General features: G+C 41.0%; 1 protein-coding gene across 31 annotated transcripts in view; it reads right to left on the bottom strand.

The window, feature by feature from the left end:
* The window catches only part of LOC114601368 (uncharacterized), a 347,155-nt gene that overhangs the window by 228,538 nt on the left and 97,978 nt on the right, over nt 1-20,639 (bottom strand). For 23 of the 31 annotated variants that reach the window (XR_013393991.1, XR_013393978.1, XR_013393983.1 and 20 more), the window contains one exon: nt 8,006-8,117. The exons of the other annotated variants lie outside the window; for them this stretch is intronic. Coding sequence is in view for 1 of the 23 variants with exons in the window: in XM_077933232.1 (XP_077789358.1) it covers nt 8,006-8,117 (112 nt within the window). In the remaining 22 variants the exon portion in view is untranslated. The remainder of the gene's footprint in view (nt 1-8,005; nt 8,118-20,639) is intronic. 31 annotated transcript variants of the gene reach the window in all.

Raw genomic sequence — 20,639 nt, forward strand, 5'->3', positions numbered from 1 at the left:
AGATCTCCTGCTAGACATACAAGACTCTTTTGGTGATGTAGATCCCATTAAACAAAGTAAAGTAATGTAGCTATATAATTCTGTTCACCTTTATAGCACTACAATTATAATGAAAACTAATAGAGCTTACTCCTTGACCCTTAATTAGCAGGAGGACTGAGAGAACCTTAAGATTTTCTGTATTTCCTTTACATTTATGACATAGAAGTGCTTCTGGAATTAGCCTTAAATTAAAGATATAGCAAGAGTGAGCCAACTATAAAAGCTTTGCATTGGAATATGAAGGCTAGCTTAGACACAAACCACGACTTTCAAATTCAAGATATATCCAAGCTAAATGGTTTTGCATTCACGATCACTTTTATGGATCAGAATCCATGCTCTACCTAAAGGCTAAAAGATTGGATAGCAGAATCCATCTTTTAAAATGTATTTTTATTTATACAAGGGTTTTTTATGCCACCTTTCAGCTGTATCAGGGGCTCCCAGGGTGGTTTAGAACTGTAAAATCTCAGTACTGTTACGTACAGCATTAAAAGCTGGAGTAAAACAATTAAAACAAAACCAGAGCTAGCAAGGTTAAAATACTCTAGCAGAAGAGAAACATTTTAACTATCTGGCCAAAACATAACAGAGAACAGACAGAGAAGCAGACAGTCTTTTTCTCCTTATTACTAACCACTATGACAGGCTGAACAGAGGTTAATGGGTGGCTAAATTGAAGTATACACCAAGAGCCACTTAGAAAGAAAAAAGTGACAATTACAACATCTCTTCTGCCAAAACAGAGCTGGGTGGTTTGATATATTCACAGCATACAAAGATACATCTGAGTTGGACTAAATGACCCTTGGGGTCCCTTCCAACTCTGCAATTCTACTGTTCTATGATTCTCCCTCGAATGCATTCAATATTCAGTGGTTCTATTAGAGCCAGCTGGCTGGATCTTCCAAGGTCTAGCATCAAGACACAAGCATCAGTGAATTCCAACTGAAAAATCTGGCAGCAGGTTCCAGGTTTCCCACCGCCACCCCTCTTTCTCTGCCACTGGGACAGGAAGAGGTGATTGTATGCTTTTTCTCACTCCACGGCTCCAAAAATGATATGGCTGAAAGCTGCACTGTCAGGTCTAGCCAAATCAAGTGATCTGGGGAGCCAACAGAAGCCTTGCAAGCCTCATACAACTGATGCCCCAGGCTTTGGCTCCTCCATCTGAGCAACCTGTGGCTCTCCAGGTGTTACTGGGCTGCAGCTCCCATCATTACTACCCATGATGGTTGTTTCAGCCTAACACTCTTGCTCTGCAGAGTCCTGGAATCTTGCCTTGCCTGAAGCACCATCTTCCGTGGCCTCATCTGACACCTCACCTTAACTCCCCTGAAGCTCTGTTTCGGTTTGGCTCACCTCACCCAAAGCCTCACCTTATTTTTATTAGCCTGAAGCTCTGTCTTGCCTCACCTTTCCCAAACTCTGTTAAGCCCTGCTTGAAATGTTGTCATGCCAGAAGTTTTGCCTTGAATAGCTATTGAGCTACTGCTGTCACCTCCTCCTGTGTTTGACCCATCTGCCAACCACCAGTTGTGGCTAATTTCAGAGATAATATATTTTAAAAACAAGCAAGGGGAAACATGATAGCAGTCTTCAGATATGATCCAGAAGATGGAGAAGACTTCTTTTCTGTTTCTTGGGTGGGCAAGAAGAGAACAGACAGGTAGAAATTTCAAGGAAGCAGGTTTCAGCTAAGCAGTGGGATACATTTCCTACTGGTACATATTATTTGACCGTGGAGCAGACTGCCTCAGGATGTAATGAACTCTCTTTTGCAAGAGTTATTTACGCAGTCTGGGTGGCCATCTGTCAGAGATGCTATAGTTGTAGCCAGCTTTGCAGATCCTGCACTGAGTACTAGCTTGGACCTTCACTTCCAATATCGCTTCCAACTCATGATTCTACAGTTTTTCTACACAATATCAGGGTTAGCGACATCCTATGTGTAGTATCTATTACCAGATGAAACCAGACAGGAGTCTACTTTGGGGATGATTTGGTGCCTACCAAAGAATTTCTTTCTCTCTCTCTCTCTCTCTCTCTTTCTTTCTTTCTTTCTTTCTTTCTTCTAAGGGTTTCTCTGAAGTGGTTTCCAGTCATTTATGGAAGATACATTTCATATTTGATGAAATGATTTCCTTGGTTTTTTAGAATTTTTATGGACAGTGTTAATGTCCTAGAGTTTGTTTAATGGATTTTATTGTTCTTAAAAGTTGCCTTTCAGTGTTTAATTATGTTTTTACTGTGTGCACTGCTTCAATAGCTTTATTTCAAGAAGTGGTCTAACAACAGCAACAACAATTAGGATCTCTTTTCAGTTGTATCCTGAAGCTGCCTGAAGATGTACGTTTCCCACATTCAATCTACATGCTAGTTCTATACCAGTAACACCCTCACCCAGGTTGCCCAGAAAGTCCTATTCAGCTTTATCAAAAGGTTCCTCAACAGTTATGCCTAAAATGCTAAACTAGCCTGTTCTGCTTCACTGCTCATTCTTAAAAATGAGAAGGTGTTCCTTCTAATGTGGCAGGTAAAGCAACAGCTGGGAGGCCTAACTCCCACACCTAGTAGACAACTCCAAATCAGCAATCCTAGTCTTCTATGAGGCCTGACATTATCATTACAAAGATCTCTGTAAATAAAGAAATATGAACTGCTGGTGTCTGGTTAGGCTTGTCTCTCTCCTTGTGTGAAAGAAGCTGCTTTTAGGGCCATTGGATTGCCCTAAAGGCTTCCCAGAGTGTTGTATAATAAAAGATGACTGAAGCAGAGGCTGTGTCAACAGACACTTCCTTTGAGGGATGTAAAAAGCAGAACAATGTCTCACTCAACAAATACATCATGGGGCAAACGTAGCTAGCCAAAATATCTCCCCACCCACCCACCCACAGCCTTGTAAAAGAAAGTATATTACATTGTGGGGAAAGGGAAGGAGGCGATCTGGTCACAAGCCAGGTGATGCCATTATCAGCTACTTAACAGAGGTCAGAGGCAGAATAGCTGGAAAGGACTTTAATATGTGCATGCCGCCATCAACACACCACAGTTCTTAGAAGTGCAAGATGTTTCAAAGCTCATCCCAGGCCTTTCAGGGCCGGTCTACACATTGCTGCAGTCACATACCGGATACTTCACATTGCTCCAAATGGTGGCAGGTATCACATAACATGCAATTTTTTCATCACATCAACCAAGCATTTTTCCCCACACCACTATATGAACAAAAAAAAAATGCCATGGATACAGATGTGGCCATTTATCACCTGTGGCAGCTACCAGTAACCTTACACATTCAGCAGTATAAGACACTGAGTCATGGGCCGCATCCATCCACATTGCAAAGAAAGATTCTAAAATCCTTATTGGAGCGATACTTTTATTAGACCAACCAAAATATCACAAAATACTATGCAAACTTTTGAGATCTTCAAAATTCTTCAGCAGGCTAAGTAGTAAACAAGGCAATGGCGTTTTGTGATGGGCTGATGTTTAAGTGATGAAGTTTGCATCTGGTCATAGACTTAAGATGGGATGGGCGAGTGGAATGCCCTAATAAAATTTTGGGATGCTTCTTATGTGCTTTCATTACCTTTACACTACCATGAAGAGTGTTATCCTGACTACTCCATATTTTTAAACAATGTCAGAGTACTAACACTTGCCTCACCGCATGGCTAGACTCTACTGAAAACCAGCACTGCATAAGAAGATTGCAAAAAAACTTCTCTGTTAAGTATGTAGGGACATGGCAAAAGCTGCACCTATTCTGTGTGGTGAGCAGCTCTACCCCTGTAGCTAACTATGTAATAAAACTATAAGCTACAGTGATTTAAAGTAGCTTCTATGTGGTAGCTAGGAAATGCAGGCCAGGCTTTCTCTAAAAATAATTATACCGCCACAGTTAACGTCTCACAGGATCACGAGTGAGACTAAACACAACCTTAAAAAGATCTAAAAATAATGGCACAAAGCCCTCCTGACAGTTCCTTTACAACAGCATTTTAGCAATTCCCAAATGTATTAGGGAACCAAATCACCTCTCGATCTGGTGTAGAATGTCAAAGATCAGCTTTACAAGCAGGAAACCATCCTCAGCCATCCTAATTTAGCATGCCATGCCATAACAGTAGCTGGAAACTGGGTATTATATTTAGAAGTAATCAGGACATCCAAACATCTGAATTTAGTGACTTGAAAGGAAGAAAGTGGTGACCTGTTTTCAAAACTACTCATTTTCAAACTTTCAACTTCTTCTATTTTAGTAAGGCTGTGCTGTTGTTTTTAAAACAGTTTTCTGAAGTCTCCTCTCTAAAACTTGTGACCTGCCTTCAACTTTCCCACACAACATCAAAATCAGAGGAGAAACACATTGGGAGAAGGGAGTGCGAAAGAAAAGAGGTAGGTAATTTGAGTCACTTTGGCTGGAATCAGGATTCATCCTTTCTTTTTCTTTTTTACATATATAGAAAACTGAGAACGATGTATTCCAGCAGTCTTTTATTCGGGCAATAAATCACTTCAATAAAAAAGGAAGGAAGTTTTGTACACTTTATCATTTTCAACATACTTACCAATATTATAGAGCAACAAAGGGTGTGTTTTTTTACAATGCTTATATACTTACTGCTTCCCCCCACCCCAAAGTTCTGTAAATGTTTTGATGATTTTAGGACCCAAAGCCAACAGAATTTAAGGGATTTACATGTATCATATGTCTGGATAGCAACCGTATCTAAAAATATCACTGGCAACTGTGCTTCCCTCCTAATGCCAAGGAGACTGGTTTGTCTTTCAAGATTCATGGGAGGTGTCTACTTGCTCATTATTCTCTTCAGTCAGACTTTTTAAAACATAGTTACATCTCATAGGAGTTGCATTAATGCTATCTCAGTGATGCCAGAAAATGTGACCCAAACTGTTGGTTAAGGGAAAGAAAAGCAGCTATATGAAGACTAAGCTCCATTTCCCCCACACACAAAAAACATATGGCATGGCTGGCATTGGCAAGAAGTGACAAGGACGCAGCTATGCCTAATTTATACTGCAATTTATTAATGGATGATTTCTGTCCATGCACATTTCTAGCACTCCAAACCTAAATAGTGCAATTTAGCTGCCCTAATAAAAAAAAATGGGCTTTAAATGCAATAGCAAGCAACATATTAAATACTAACTTTCTATTCTTAAAAAGACACACATCCATGATAATGGTGCACTCCGGACAAACCTTGAAAGTGCAGGGTTAGGTGTGTCAGGTGTGGTGAGTATGGACCTCCCAAGACTTTGTTTAGTCGTGTCCGACTCTTCGTGACCCCATCGACCAGAGCACGCCAGGCACCTCTGTCCTCCACTACCTCCCGCAGTTTGGTCAAACTCATGCTGGTAACCTCGAAAACACTATCCAACCATCTCGTCCTCTGTCGCCCCCTTCTCCTTGTGCCCTCCATCTTTCCCAGCATCAGGGTCTTTTCCAGGGAGTCTTCTCTTCTCATGAGGTGGCCAAAGTACTGGAGCCTCAGCTTCACGATCTGTCCTTCCAGTGAGCACTCAGGGCTGATTTCCTTAAGAATGGATGCGTTTGATCTTCTTGCAGTCCATGGGACTCCCAAGACTATTGGACCTTAACTCCCCTCATCCCTTGCCACTGAGCTGGGAATGCCAGTTTGGAATCCAACAACAACTGGAGGGCCAGAGGTTCCCCATCCCTGTTTTAGTATAAATAAATTCAAAGGGTTCATAGAGCTGTTCATAGAGCTCTACTAGTGAATCACACCACTCTCTCAGACTTTATGACCTACATTATGCTGACTGCACATCTAAGTCTGAGCCAAGTGCTGGCCAGGTTACCAAAATCAAAGTACTGTATCTTAGTTTTCCAATACGAAAATCACATGTGTATTCCTGTCACTACATGTGTACGTTAATTACACATGCTTTAGGCGCTGCACTTGATGGAGCATGAGGTTTAAAGGTTGTGTGTCTTTCATTAAGACGTCAGAGATTCCCATTAAATAAATAAACAAGTGCAACAGCCATCTGACTTGGTGGTGAGGGGGGGGGGAATAGGAAAACCAAATCAAAACGTGTTCTCAAAACCATTTTAAAGAAAGATTCCCCCACCCACCCCACCCCTTGATTGGTTTTAGACTAGAACTTAAATTTCTCTGTTTGTATAAAAACAGCGCAACAGCTAATAGTAATTATTGGCAAAGCTTTCAGAAGCATTGATGGAGCGGGTAGCAAAATCAGTTCCGCAAAAGTGGCCGCATTCCTTCAGAACCATGCAAGAAAGGGAAAGAAGGAATGCTTGCCATCAACTCCCTTGGCCCTCCTCCGTTTTTTGCAAAGGAGAATGAAAAGTACTGAGTGAGACACACAGATGCAGATGAGAATGAAGGTTGCACAGTTATGCGGCGGCGGGCAGGGGGGAGTTGCAGGTTTAAGATAGATTTCACAATATATTTCCATGGGAATATTTTACCCAGTGTAAGAGGAATAATCGCAAACTATCACCCATGTAACCAGAGCCAAACTACTTGGGAAAGTAATCCTGCAAACAATCCTGCAAAAATAAGCAACCATGCACACAGAGTGGCAGGAGGCAGTGAGATCACAGAATAACAGAATGCTCACACTATTGCTGATTTCGGCAGTGTCCACAAACTCAGCACGACGTGTAAATTGTCTCTAAGACATGCATTGCTTATTGCATGTCTTGTATCATAACACAAGATACCAAAAATCTATCTTCACATGCACATACATACATGCATTGGCTACGATAACAGAAAAACCCAACAGCTTGTTCCTGAATATGGAACCTATTACAAACCGTACTGATGGGAATAATAACATTAATCCATAGGTTGGGGATTCTAACACATTCTGCTTTGCTATATTGGCTAGACATTAAGCCAATATAACATCACATGATGTCATATAGTCTCATTGGCCAAAGATACACAAGGTCTTCCAGATGTGAAAAGGGGTTCTTTTTATTCATTTACTTGAGTATGAAAGGGATCTTTAACTTGCACACCATAAAAGATGAAGAATCAGAGTGTGAAATACTTATCACTTCATCAGACTGCCGCATATGATGCCAATTCAGAATCTTCACAGACTCATGGGAATCAGCATCATGTGGGTTTTAAGGGGGGGGGGACGGACATAGGGAACTAAAAACTAAGTACAGCAGTTAAACACAGCCAATAACAGAAGCCATATGCAGATCAGCTTGACTTAGAGAATTATAGTCTGGATGACTGAAAAAACGCAAGTCTCGCTACACGAAAAGAGGGGGAATGTCCTGTTTTGGTTCTGTAGTGGTGCCTCAAAAGGACAAACAACCTTTCTGCAAAGAAGATTAAAAAAAATATCAAAAGTTAAACTGTTTCTGACTTCCTTTCCAAGACAGAAAAAGTTGGCATATAAGTGTAAGAAAATAAATAATACAGAGGAGGCTTTCTATGTCAATAGACCCATTTTAAAAGGAGGACAATATCTAGGAAAATGAGCAAATTAGACTGGACTCCACACTTTCTACTCTTGATTTAAGGCTTAACGTAAAGCTTCTTCAAGAAAGAGCTAGTTGTCAAACAGAACGCACTGTCCACAAGAACTCATTGGGGGGGGGGAATCCAGTGTTGGCTGTTACTAGATAGAAAGTGTATGAAATTTGCTTCGAGTGTGGACCTTCGGGACTCCCTCCCAACTCTACAAATCTGTAATTCTCTGATTCATAGTAACCTCTTTACTGCTGCTTATGGAAACCCTCAAGAATACCAAACAGGAAGACAGAAGTCGGTAGTTTGTCTTTTAATTAAAGGGTGTCCCTACAGTATCACAGTGGGTTTCTATTCCAATCTGAAAACATCTAGGTAATATCCCTGTTTTTAACTGTAGGTCTGCTAAAAGAAAGCTTGCGGTATTACACAGAATCCCATAACTCACTTACCTGAGATATCTGTCCTGCAACAGGAAGGAACTCACAGTCCCACAAGTAAATCCTTTAATTACTGACTCTCTCAAAGATAAATCATCATTCACTGCACTGACACGAGTTCTACCTGAAAGAGAGGGAAATCACCACAGAAAGATCTTGAGTCATTTTATGTCAAAAAGAAAGTCTGGTTCTGTTTTTTAAAGGGAGAAGACAATTAAAAGTAGACCCTGTACTATATATGGCAGTTATATATTTTCTCACAGGAACTCTAAAACCAGCACATAATAAACCTTTTAAAAACATTTTAAAGGTTTGGCGATTAAGCACGTAGAGAAATACCCTTTCCTCCATGAGCTAGGAGCTTTATAGCAGGTGAAGATTCACTCATGAGCAAAGAAATGTGAGTGTTCCAATCAGTTATGAAACCACTAGAAGGAATAACACAATTACCTTTTATCTCTTGCAAACTTTAAGATGAGACAGTAGCTGTGCTGTAGTCCTAAAAGATACTTACAGGGATGTAAGGGTCCTTCAAAGTAAATATGCGTAGGACGGCACTGTTAATTAAAATGGTTGGGTCTCTAGAATGGTAGCACTGGTCTTATAAGAATGTGTTCCATTTAGGATAAAGGACAGTATAGAGAGAAATAATAATAATAATAATAATAATAATAATAATAATAATAATAATGCCTTTATTGTCAATGTACAACCAGTGTACAATGAAATTAACTGAGCCCCCCCCCAAACACTCAATCTCATTGCACTCTGTGTTCTTGTCGCACAACACACCAACCCTGAAAGTCAGTTGCACTATATTATTTTCCCTTCAGCAGCCTAACAGCCCACGGGTAGAAACTGTTTTTTAGCCTGTTGGTATGACTGGTTATACTTCTATATCTCCTGCCCAAGGGTAGAAGATTAAAGAGGTGCTGGCCGGGGTGTGAATTGTCCCTGAGAATTTTTCTCGCTCTTCTAAGGCATCGATCCCTTGCGATGTCATCTAGCGGGCTCAGGGGACAGCCCATGATATCATGTGCTGTGTTCACCACCCTCTGTAAAGACTTTCTGACTGTGGCTGTCAAGCCAACGTACCACACTGTGATACAATATGAGAGGACACTTTCGATTGTGGACCGGTAGAAGGAGGTCATCAACTGTTGTTTAATATTGTTCTTTCGCAAGACCCTGAGGAAATGGAGTCTCTGTTGGGCCTTCCTAACCACGTGAGTTATACTGTTTTTCCAAGTGAGGTCTTCACTAAGGTAAATTCCCAGGAAGTGTAGGAAGAGACTCTCTCCACACAACCCCGCCCCCCGATATACAACTGAGCAAGTTCCCCTCTTTTCCTCTGAAAGTCCAACACCATCTCCTTTGTCTTGCTAATATTTAGATGAAAGTTATTCTCTAGGCACCATGTAGATACTTTTTGAACCTCCCCCCTGTACGCTGATTCAACTCCACCTGTAATGAGACCCATTATGGTAGTATCATCTGTAAACTTAATAATTGCAGTAGATGGATCAGATGAAATACAGTCATGTGTATACAACGAGTACAGGTAGGGAATCAGCACACATCCCTGTGGGGTGCCAATGCTGTGCTTCAGGGAGGTAGATGTAACAGGCCCAATCCTCACTGTTTGTGTCCAATCCCTCAGAATGGAATCTGGAAAAGTGTTCTAGCATTTTATAATTTGAAACCTGTGAATATGTACGAGTCTGTTGTCTTTTTAAGGGAATTTAGAGGGAATTTGATTGTGATGTTTCAGTCTTGCCTAAATATCCTCATGTAGTGTTTTATGTAATAGTGACTGTGACTTGTTCAGATAAATATATAAATATTTTTGCAGGCCAGGCGGTAACAGGGTTGATGAGCCCATAAACAGTTTTAGAAGATTAGGCTAAATTTATACTTTTAGGGTCTCATTTGTGAGCTACACTGAAATCATACAGATAAGAGTTTTTAAAATCATTCACCTTTATTGATTCCAAAAATGCATTAAGGAAAAATGACAAGTTACTCTTCATGTCTTCCCCTACAAGCATCCATCATATGTTTCTATAGCCCTGCACTAAAATGGATGCTCTTTTGACTCCTTGCTCAATATAACAATTAATAGGTGATGTTAAATGGGTGACTAAACCAGGGATAGCCAACATGGCATGCTCCAGATGTTGTGGACTACACTTCCATCAGCCCAACCAGCAAAGCCAATGATCAGGGATGATGGGAGCTGTATTCTCATAACATCTGGAAGGTAACACATTGTCTAACCATTATCTAAGCCAGGTTTCCCAAACTTAGGTCTCCAAGTGTTTTGGACTACAACTCCCATCATCCCTAACTAGCAGGACCAGTGGCCAGGGATGACGGGAACTGTAGTCCAAAAAGCTGGAAACCCTGATCTAAACCTTTGACCCCAGTTGTGATGAACTAAACTGCTTTATCAGCAAGGCAAATTTCTGATACCAAGTCATAAACATCTGAGAAGTTCCTGGGCATGTAAAAATATTTTCTCATTCTTACATTTGCTAAATGCTAAACTGGGAAGAAAACACCATTGACTTCAACAATTTCCAAGCAAACAACATTTCTAACAGGCTAATATATAAAGCTGCCGTATACAAAGTCCATCTCACTCACTACTGTCTACAGTGCATTGAAGTTGTCTTCCAGGGCTTCAGGTGGGGGTCTCTCCTGGCCCTAGCTCAAGATGCTAAGGATTGAACCTGGGACCTTCTGCATGCAAAGGAGTTGCTCTCCCACTGAGATATGCCCCTTTGCCTAGATGTCACTAAACATTTCCACAGAGATCATAGGATTTTGCTTAGCCATCCCATACAAAGCATTTATAACCTACAGATAGCAAATCTTTGGAATTTGCACAGATGTTTTTGGACATTCAAGGGGGAAAGGCTGTTTTCTTCTAGAAGATAGCCTTCACTTGTTTAAGTGAGGAGAATGTAATCTGAATAAAATTTGAAGGTCAGAACCTTTCCCCTGGACCGACTATAATGCAATGCTGTGGCTTCTGTCCAAAGCTAAGAGGTTGGGAAGTGGTGAATTACTAGCTGCAGTATTAAGAGTGCTAGAAAAGGAAACACAGGCTGGGAAAATAAGAGGACACATGTACAAGTAAGCAATTTAGACAACTTATCCAAAGTGGAAGCAAGACCCTAAATTAAGCAACAGCACTGGAAGCCCAACCTTAAATTTGTTCCCACTGTGGTTGAGAAATTTCCATCCTACAGGCAGTGCAAGAGTGGAAGGCTAAAGACAAGGTCACTATTGTAACAGTCTAGCAGTTTGTGGTTTTGTAAATGCCTAGGTTATATACAGTTCAGCAATTCCCCATGCTCGAATCATGTTAAGACAATTTGTGCAGGTGTGTTGTGCCAATGCTCACTGTTGCACCTGAAACAGTTACAAGCAGTTCTGTAAATTTATACGTATTTAATTGCATGCAAATACAAAAACACTGAAAGATTTGTGGGCCTGTTGTGCTAATAGCAAATCGTGCATAATGATACTGGAGGGAGGTGATTTCAATAGGCTGAGACATTTACCTTTGCTTTTCATTCCCAACCTGGTAGCAGTAGTCTCTGTCCTGAACCAGGGTCTTGAAAACTATAGCCAGGGCTGGCCAAGACCATTAGGCAGAATGATTTGAGGTATACTGAAAAGCCAGCAAATGATTACCTATTTAATTCACTGTTGCTGGGGGTAAGAGAAACACTTGTGGGGTTTTTAACTTCAGATACAAAAATATACTGACTAGTCTTGGCTAGACTGCTGCAACTCAGGCAACAAAATATTTTGGGCCAGTCCTGACTATGACCAAGTGAATCATGAACTAATACTGAATCCAGATAAGATGGAATTGATTACCTGAGAGGAATATTTTTGATCTGGCATCAGCATATGATTAAAGGGGGCATTCCTGCTCCTAATGGATTGTGTATGGATTTTAGGGAGCCCTTAGAATAGTCTTCTTCAAGACTGCAACTCCCATCATCCCCAGCTAGCTTAGCACAATAGTCAGGGATGATAGGAGTTGTAGTCCAACAACTTCTGGGGACCCAAGGTTAAAGAATTCTGCCCTGGATCTAGGACTGCTTTGGAAAGCTTAAGTGACAGCTACTTCCATGAGTGCATTTTATCAACTACAGTTCATCAATAAACAAAAGCTAATCCTGGAGAACAGGAAATTATTTTCTAACCACCCGAAGAATTAGAGGCCTACCTATCACCACCCACAGCTTAGCAATGCCAAGGAAACAACTGCAACATTGTCTTCTACACAGAGCTACTTTTGAAGAGCTACAGTTGGTGGACAACAGGAGAGTCTGCCTGTTGGCAAGGGTGAAAACCCCATATTCAACCATTCTGATCCAACATCACTGGATATTAGCAGTATTCTAAGGAAGTACAGAAAAGCCTTAGACAATATTGAAGACCACAGAATTCCGCTTCTTAGCACCTCCACTTTTAGCTTGAAATAAGCAAGTTTATAGGCCTTATGATTGCAAAATACATGTTTCAAATATTGTCAGCCCCCCTAAAATTAAAGAACACACTTTATCTGCCAAATTCTATTATCTGTATACAACAAAAAACATTAGTTCAAAAGCCACCCAAATTATTATTTTTTTCCACTGTAGTAGAAATGTGGAATAGTCTACTAAGTATAATTAAGCAACAGGTGTGTTAAAAGTCACAAAGATATTTATTTCTAAATGTTCTCTTGAGTTTTGTTTTTTTAATTAAGCTACTAATCCTTGGCGATAAATTCTCAACACTGTCACACAGCTGCCTACAATGCTTTCTTAGTGTGTCAAACCTAGTTATCTTGCTTCCTGAGTCTTTCAGTGTTGAAACATCACTGTTGCTAATTGAAGTGAGTGCTTTTTTGACATGTCAACTCTTATTTCCAATTACTTTGAAGCCCAAAAAGACTTTGTCTATCTATAGCTTTAGTCCAAAAGTATTAACTTTGCCTATGTGAAATTCTCTCTCACACGCACATACACACATGAGAGAGTGGGAGATGAATTCATGGACTTCAGCAAAAGAAAAGCATCTGATAAATGCATACCAGCATCTGGGCTGAGTTTGGTTGACCGCATAATTGGGTTGACCGCATAATTGGGCACAGATAACACATGTACCATATGGAATTCCCCCTTTCTTGGTATACCTCTCCCTACTTAAAACACTCTTGCATACATATCGGCATATTAAACAAGTCTGACATTGCTGTACTTTTGGTCTGCATCAACATGCTTCTTGTTAGTTAAGTAAATAAGAGAACTAGAACTACCTAAGCTTGCTTTCATCCATATATAGAAGATCATAGGTTGCCATTTTCCCATTACTCTTCCCCTACATCTTTGGCAGCTGGAGCCACTGCTCTGGTGATGGGGTCAGGGGGCCATGCTCTAAATCTTCACATGCCAAGATGCATAACATCAAGTCTAATGCCCAGAAGAAGGAACTACTGATGCAGAAGGTCACTAATTGCCAGTTTCTCTGCATTACAAGGGTTCTGGAAAGAAAGCCCCACAAGAGAGAGATGAGAATGGGGACACATCCTGACCCTTTAAAATCGCCAAGGGATTCCACAGAAGGTAGAGGCAGCCAAATGCTAAATAAAATAAAAAATATGAATTTCCCTACTTGGGTGAGCACACATTACGTTTTCAGGATATTTCCAAAGCAGCACTAAAGGAGACTTTTAGAAGTAGGAAGGCACTGTGTTGTTTAAATCAAAATGTGTTGATTTAAAATAATACACAGAGAGAGAAAGTAACATATGTAAGCTACCATGTTGAACAGCCACTCCTGCTTTGAAGTTAAATAAAATAAAATAAAATCAGGAGATCTGATCACAGAGCTTCCACACCATGTGATAGTTGGTTCTGCAAAACATGAGATCGCTCTGAACCCTCAGATCCCATCAGTACCAGGGTTACTCGCAACACCATAGAAGGTGCATGGCCAGAACTCCTGATGTGATATAGGTTTCAACATAACCTTTTGCAATCTCATTCTTAGGAACACAGATAGGAAACATGTGTCCCTCCCGATTTTGCTGGATTAAAACCATCCCAGACTCTGGAAATGCTGGCTGCAGCTGCTGGGATTGAAGATCAATGCGTCCTCTATAGTACAGTGTCTGTGCAACCACATTTATTTGCATGAATGTGTGCCTCTATCACTGCTTTCCACATGCATGCTTTTTCTGCCATATATTTTGCGAAACCTTCACTCTCAAGGGATTTGTTCCATTTCCTTCAACTGCTGTATCTCAAAAGATACACAAAACAGACTGCTCTTCTTCTGGTGTCCAACTGCATAGGTACCAGCAGCAAAGACAGCCTGCAGTTAATTATATGGAATTCATGTTTTTCACCTTCCTTGCAACCAACCATGGTATCTTTGTTTTACTATACATGATTTTTTTAAGTTGTATGGAAGTCACTTCGGCATAAAGGTATTTGAATTGCATTTGAATTTATTCCATGCATTACCGTTGTTGTTGTTGTTGTTGTTGTTGTTGTTGTTGTTGTTGTTGTTGTTTATTGCACTTATTAGTTGCTTTTCTTTTGCAAAAACAACCCAAAGTGATTTACAAAATAGAACAATGATTAAAACCAAAGCCGAATAGAAACCTAAACACGTATAAATGCAAGACACATTGAAAAGCCTCCAAATTAAGGAGGGGAGGGGAGAGAACCAGGGTAAAGAGAAATGTTTTTGTCTGGCACTTAAAAGAAGATAGTGGTTGTATCAGGCATATCTCCCTGGGGAGAGCACTCCAGATGTTACTGGAATCAACTCCCATCATCTTTGACCGCTGGCCATCCTGGCTGGGGCTTCTGGGAGATAAGAGTCCAGCAACTTTATACTGCAAACCGTCCTATGATCTTTGGATGAAAGGCAGTATATTAATTTAATAAATCATCATCATCATAACAAGTGGGGAGCCACCACTGAAAAGGCCTGTTCTTATGTCACCTTCCTCTGCATTTTCCTAGGAGGAGGCACACAGAAAGGGTGTTGGATGCCAAATGCAGGGTGTGGGTCAGTTCATGTGGGGACAGATGGCCCTTCAGGTATTGGGGTCCTGAGCCACATATGGGTCAAAACCAGCACTTTGCATTGAGCTTAAACTGTGCAATTGCTATTTTTAATCTTAATCACTCTGCATGTGCAATTTCTACTTCTTTCTATACATGCCATTTTAAAAATTGTTTTTACATATGCAGCTGTTCTATACAAACTTTTATTATATTGTAATACTATACTCCCCACAAGACCTCTGCACATCAAAAGCCAAAGGATTTGTGAGGAAAGACTGTCCAGAAGAAACAAGAGACTCACAGTGCTTCTGACTTTCAGATAAAGCCCAGCATGACAAACCCGCTCACTCCCAGTCCAGGACATGGAGAAAACTCAGATGAAGACAGAGGGTCAGTGGCACATGAAAAGCAAACCCAAACATGTAGACACCCGTTAAGGCATAAGAAAAGCGGCTCAGCTATTTTAGCATTTTAAGCACTGCCTCTTCACAATTAGTGGAACAATTTCAGTGTTTTTCTTCCAATGCCGCACATTTTATTGGCAGCGACAAAACTTTTAAATCTTATTGGAAATCAGAGAAAGGAGAAAGCACAGCAGGGGACCATTCCCCTAGGCTGATGATTTGAACACAATTTAGTTTACAGTTAACTCGCAGCATGGCTTCTGTAATGTCCTTTATCATCTATGAAGCTGTTCTCTCATTGCTCATTATCATTATCCATAAAAAGACAAGAAAAGATGTTTTGATGCAAAACAGGATAAGAGTTATTTGTGCAAGGGTGAAAAAATCTCTTTGCAATCATCTGTATTTTAAAAGATGGCTCCCTTTATACCTGCAAAAGAAATCAGGTAGAGGAGGTAGCAACATGTATCCTAGTTGTGTATTGGTGTGGAAGGGAGGGGGACTGATCATACTGAATGCTAGTTTATGCATTCCACTTTCTGCATGAGGAAGCTGTCTCAATCTTAGGCACACCGCAGAGGTCCATCTAGTAGTGCATTATCTTTACACTATTGTTACACTGAGTGACAGCAGCTCTCCAGCATTTCAGAGAAAGGAATTGAACCTGGAACCTTCTGCACGCAAATCAGATACCCTACCACTGATCTACAATCCTACATAGATCCACTAAGGTGGGAAATAGATAAGAGGGGGTGGGGAAAATAAAGTACGTATGGTGTGTGAGTCTGCATGTGTGGAGGTTTTTCTGCTCACCTCAATGGAATGAAAGTATTTCAGCAAACTCTGGTAAACCATCTGCTGAAGTAGGCTGTTTCATAGGAAAAGCATGATGAAACCTCATTCCTAAGCTGCTGCAGAATTTCCCCTCAAACTCTGGCAATTCTGCTCCAAAGACCATTACGGACAGAGAGCAAAGCCTTTTTTAAAAAATGTAGATATGGAGAGTCTGTTTTCTAGCAGGGTCTGTCCTCACAAGTCCTCTTTGAGGTCACTGAGTAGGTGGAGACCAAGCAGCTGTGCCAAGAGGACTGGTGGAGTCAGCAAACACAGCTATCGAGCAAACACTCGCCAAAAATTCCACAGGGGGAGAAAGAAAACAAGAAGCGCCAAAAGTGGTTTGCCTTCTACGGGCATCCAGTTGTTAGGTGTGTTTTCTTTAAATACAGTGGTGAAAACACACAGACACAAGGCACCAGGATAAATTATAAAAGCCAGAATGCCAGCCTGACGAACTGCATTGATGTGGCATCATCTCTGGGTTCAGAGCTTGGCTCCGGCCTTCCTTGGCATTCCTCCTTTCCCCAGCACGAAATCAATTACCTAAGGCAAGCCTCCGAATGATTTAGAAACTTGTGCATGGCTTTAGGTTCTTCTTTCCTCCCTCCACTCTCAATCTCAGTCTTTGCAGAAGGTGGGTGGGGTGGAAAAGTAAGATCCGGGCAACACCCCTTCCAAGTCACCCGTTTCAGTCTCTAGAGGGAAGGACTGATTAAGGGGAACACGTAACATTGCTGAGGTGTTCCTCCAGCTTTTTACAGGCTCGGCAGAATCACTGTACTTGCCAACTGCTAGCTGCATTCTGGAGGATTGCTCATATACTCCAAGAGCTCACACATGTGCTGATTTTGTAGGATTTGGAGAGATTAGTAACCTGTAACTGCCAACAGTCCATAGCTTCAGGCAAAAAATAGATAACCTCGGCTAACCTCAATTCGAAATAAACGTTCCTTCCCTTCCCTCTTTCCTGTGGTGCAAGTAAAATGGCAGCAAGACATTTCTTTTATCAATACACTCACTTGAATACCGCCTGTTTCAGTATCCTACTGAACACATAAGCTACTAAAACAAATAAATAAAATGACAGGGGGAGGAGGGCACAGAGTGATGAGGTTTAACTTTCAGGCTTTTACTAATGCATTATGCTTTGAGCTGGTACCTATCAAACAGACACTCCAGGGCTTCAGAGTCGTTCTCATCAAAACACAAAATAGATAAACGATGGACTCAGAAACAATCAAGCACCCTTTACTTGCCTCGCAGATGGCTGAACCGAAAGGCTAAGCATGTAAATCAACATTCCTATTCCTCCTCACTTTCTGCACTTTAGTCGTAATCCTTTCACCTGGTGTAAACACACATGCTGTATTATTTGGACTAGAGACCACCCAGCAATAGCCTGCCATCTTTCATTATCTGCTGTAAGTGGGAGAGGGTGATGGATATATATATATGTGTGTGTGTGTGTGTGTGTGTGTGTGTGTGTGTGGCAAATGCTTTAACAGCATTCCACCTGGCATCTGTCCAAAAGTTCACCTATCAAATGTCATCATATAAGAGTACCTGAAACTTCAGAAAATACTTCACAGCGTGAAAGCACAAAAGGACTGTCTTGTAAATACAAATATTAAACCCAACACCTCATCACTCTGCCCCCTCTGTCACCAGGCTGCCCTAACACATGTGCTGCCTGAAGTGGACAAGCAAAAGCTGCCCCACACTCTGTTGCTGCCCCCCAAGCTCTGGGCCCCACTTTGCCACACACACTGCAATTTCCTCCTCCCCATTCAGTGATGAACTTGGTCAGTTGTGTGAATTGTGTGGCTTTTAAAAATAGGAGTGGGAGCTTTTAAAATGCCATGTTGTGAACTGCCCTGAGATCTACGGGTACAGGGAGGAACATCATTTCAATAATAATAATAATAATAATAATAATAATAATAATAATAATAATAATAATAATAATAATGGTGTTGGCAGGATTTGGTAAACTGTATATGGAATGGGTGCAAATGACTGGGGTTGACAAACAGTAGGCCTGCATTTCTATTTATCAAGCCAAAATATGGCAGACCCACTCTAGAAATATATACAAGTGATATCCATGGTTTAGCTATCCTCTTTACCACTGTACACACACCCCAATTTCTCTGGTGACCAGCTTCTCCCCATTTTTGCCAACCAAGTCTGCTAGGATACTGCATAAAAAGCTTTAATATATTCAGATTTTTTTGAGCACTTTGTACAAGTACACCTTACCTTAAGACAGCATCTAACCCACAAAACCAAAAAATGGTTGGAAATGGGAGCTTGAAGGTATCGGCTAATTTTGAATTACATTACATATTGTGCCTTTACTTAATCTCTTTTCAAATCAAGTAATATTATAATTGCAATATCATTCCATTGTGTTTCATGTCTCCCAAACACCAAATTAGTGTGAATATTAAAACAAGCTGAAGCTTTATAGTTTAATTACTTTAAGTATATTTGCCGTGACTTGCTGGAAGGGTGGGGGCTTGGAGGTTTGGAGAATATATAAGAGACTGACTTGCAGTCTCTAAGACAGAGCTTTTAACCAAAAATGACTCTTGAATTCTGACCTTTGGGCTCCGTATTATGAAGAATAGTCTAAATTAGAATACTGCAGAACATTCCAGCTCTTGGTAAAGTGATGGCAAATCATTACAGCCCTTATTTTAAGATGATCAAACGAATCTTAATGAAACATGCTTGCGTTCTATGCTGTTAACAGCCACTTTGTATTCCTAGATCTACCTTAATGACAAATTTGGCACCGTTCCTCTAGGACTAATCACACAGGCAGTCTGAAAACCTGCTTATGTATTTAATATTAACATTATTTTTAAAGCATTGTCTTTCATCATTTAACACCATTTCCAAATGCAAAGCCAACTTCTTTGAGACTTTAAAACAGTCTAGGATGCAGCCAAGGAACAAGCATTCAGCAGTATGGAGATAGTGTTGTATATGGCTCAGTTCCAAGCTTTATGGTGCCTAGATCACTGTGGTGTAATTTGTTAAGACTCATTATTTTAAAAAACTTTATTCTGGGAAGGCCTTGACAAAAATCCCTTATTATAGTTGGACTGTCCAAGGACTGGAGCTTTATTCTTGCCGAGTGTTTATTAAAAATGTAGACTGCGGTGCTCTGTAGACTTACCTTGGCATAAATCCCACTGAACTTAGTAGGAAGTTCACACACAAAAATATGATAAAAACATACAATGAACAACTGCATATTTTGCATGGGGGTTCCATTCCTGGCCCCCACCCATCAGTGGTGCATACATAAAACCCACTCCAATCCAACCCCCATTCTACACTCTTCCAGGTCCAAAAGGACTCATGTTGTCATTGGTTGCACATCAGATGGATGCACACAAAATGACTGCCGCCTGTACATAAAAACAGCTAAGCATTTGCATAAATAAAAATAACCTTACACATTATTTATTTATTATTCAATATCCATTCATGTAGGGGACACAAGGCCACATGTACCACCACATGACCAGCTTCCCTGTCCATCTCCAGCCTTCCCATGTTCAACAAGGAAGGTTTGAAGAAGGCTTCTATCCATGTTTAAACTGAGGGAGGGGTACTGCTTTTGTTTGTTGCATTGTTGTGCATTTTTGTTTCTTTATATCGTAAATAACCCTATGATCCTTGGATGAAGATCGGTAAATAAATAAATAAATAAATAAATAAATAAATATTGAAGGACAGCCCCTTTCAGAGCTCCCCTGCTGAAAATAGGAAGGTCAGGGACAGAGAGTGTAGAGCCAGCATACATGGGAACTTTTGTAGCGGCGGGAGAATACACATGACCCCAACATCATCATGCTAAGTCAGAGCTATTGTCTATTTCTGGCATTTCTGACTTGGTCTTTTCTGCTCAAAATTTGCCTGTGCTTTTTTATTACCGTATTTTTCACTCTATAGGATGCACCGGACAATAGGACGCACCTTGTTTTAGAAGGGGGAAAACAAGCGGGGGGAATTCTCCCCCTCTCTGCCCAGCACCCCTTCAGCGAAGCGGCAGGAGGCGCTGCACAAAGAGGGGGAGAATTTTCCCCCTCTTGTTTTCCCCCTCTAAAACAAGGTGCCGTTTAAGGTGCGTTCAGTCACCTTCAGGCGGCTACCTTGGAAGCCTGGAGAGCGAGAGGGATCGGTGCGCACCGATCCCTCTCGCTCTCCAGGCTTCAGGTTCCTTTCAACCTGCTCTTTGGGGCTGGCAGGGGGAAGCCCACCACCAGCCCCAAAGAGCAGGTCGGGGAGCAGGGAAAGGCGCGCAGT

Source organism: Podarcis muralis, chromosome 8, assembly GCF_964188315.1.
Source record: "Podarcis muralis chromosome 8, rPodMur119.hap1.1, whole genome shotgun sequence".
Classification (NCBI taxonomy): Eukaryota; Metazoa; Chordata; class Lepidosauria; order Squamata; family Lacertidae; genus Podarcis; species Podarcis muralis.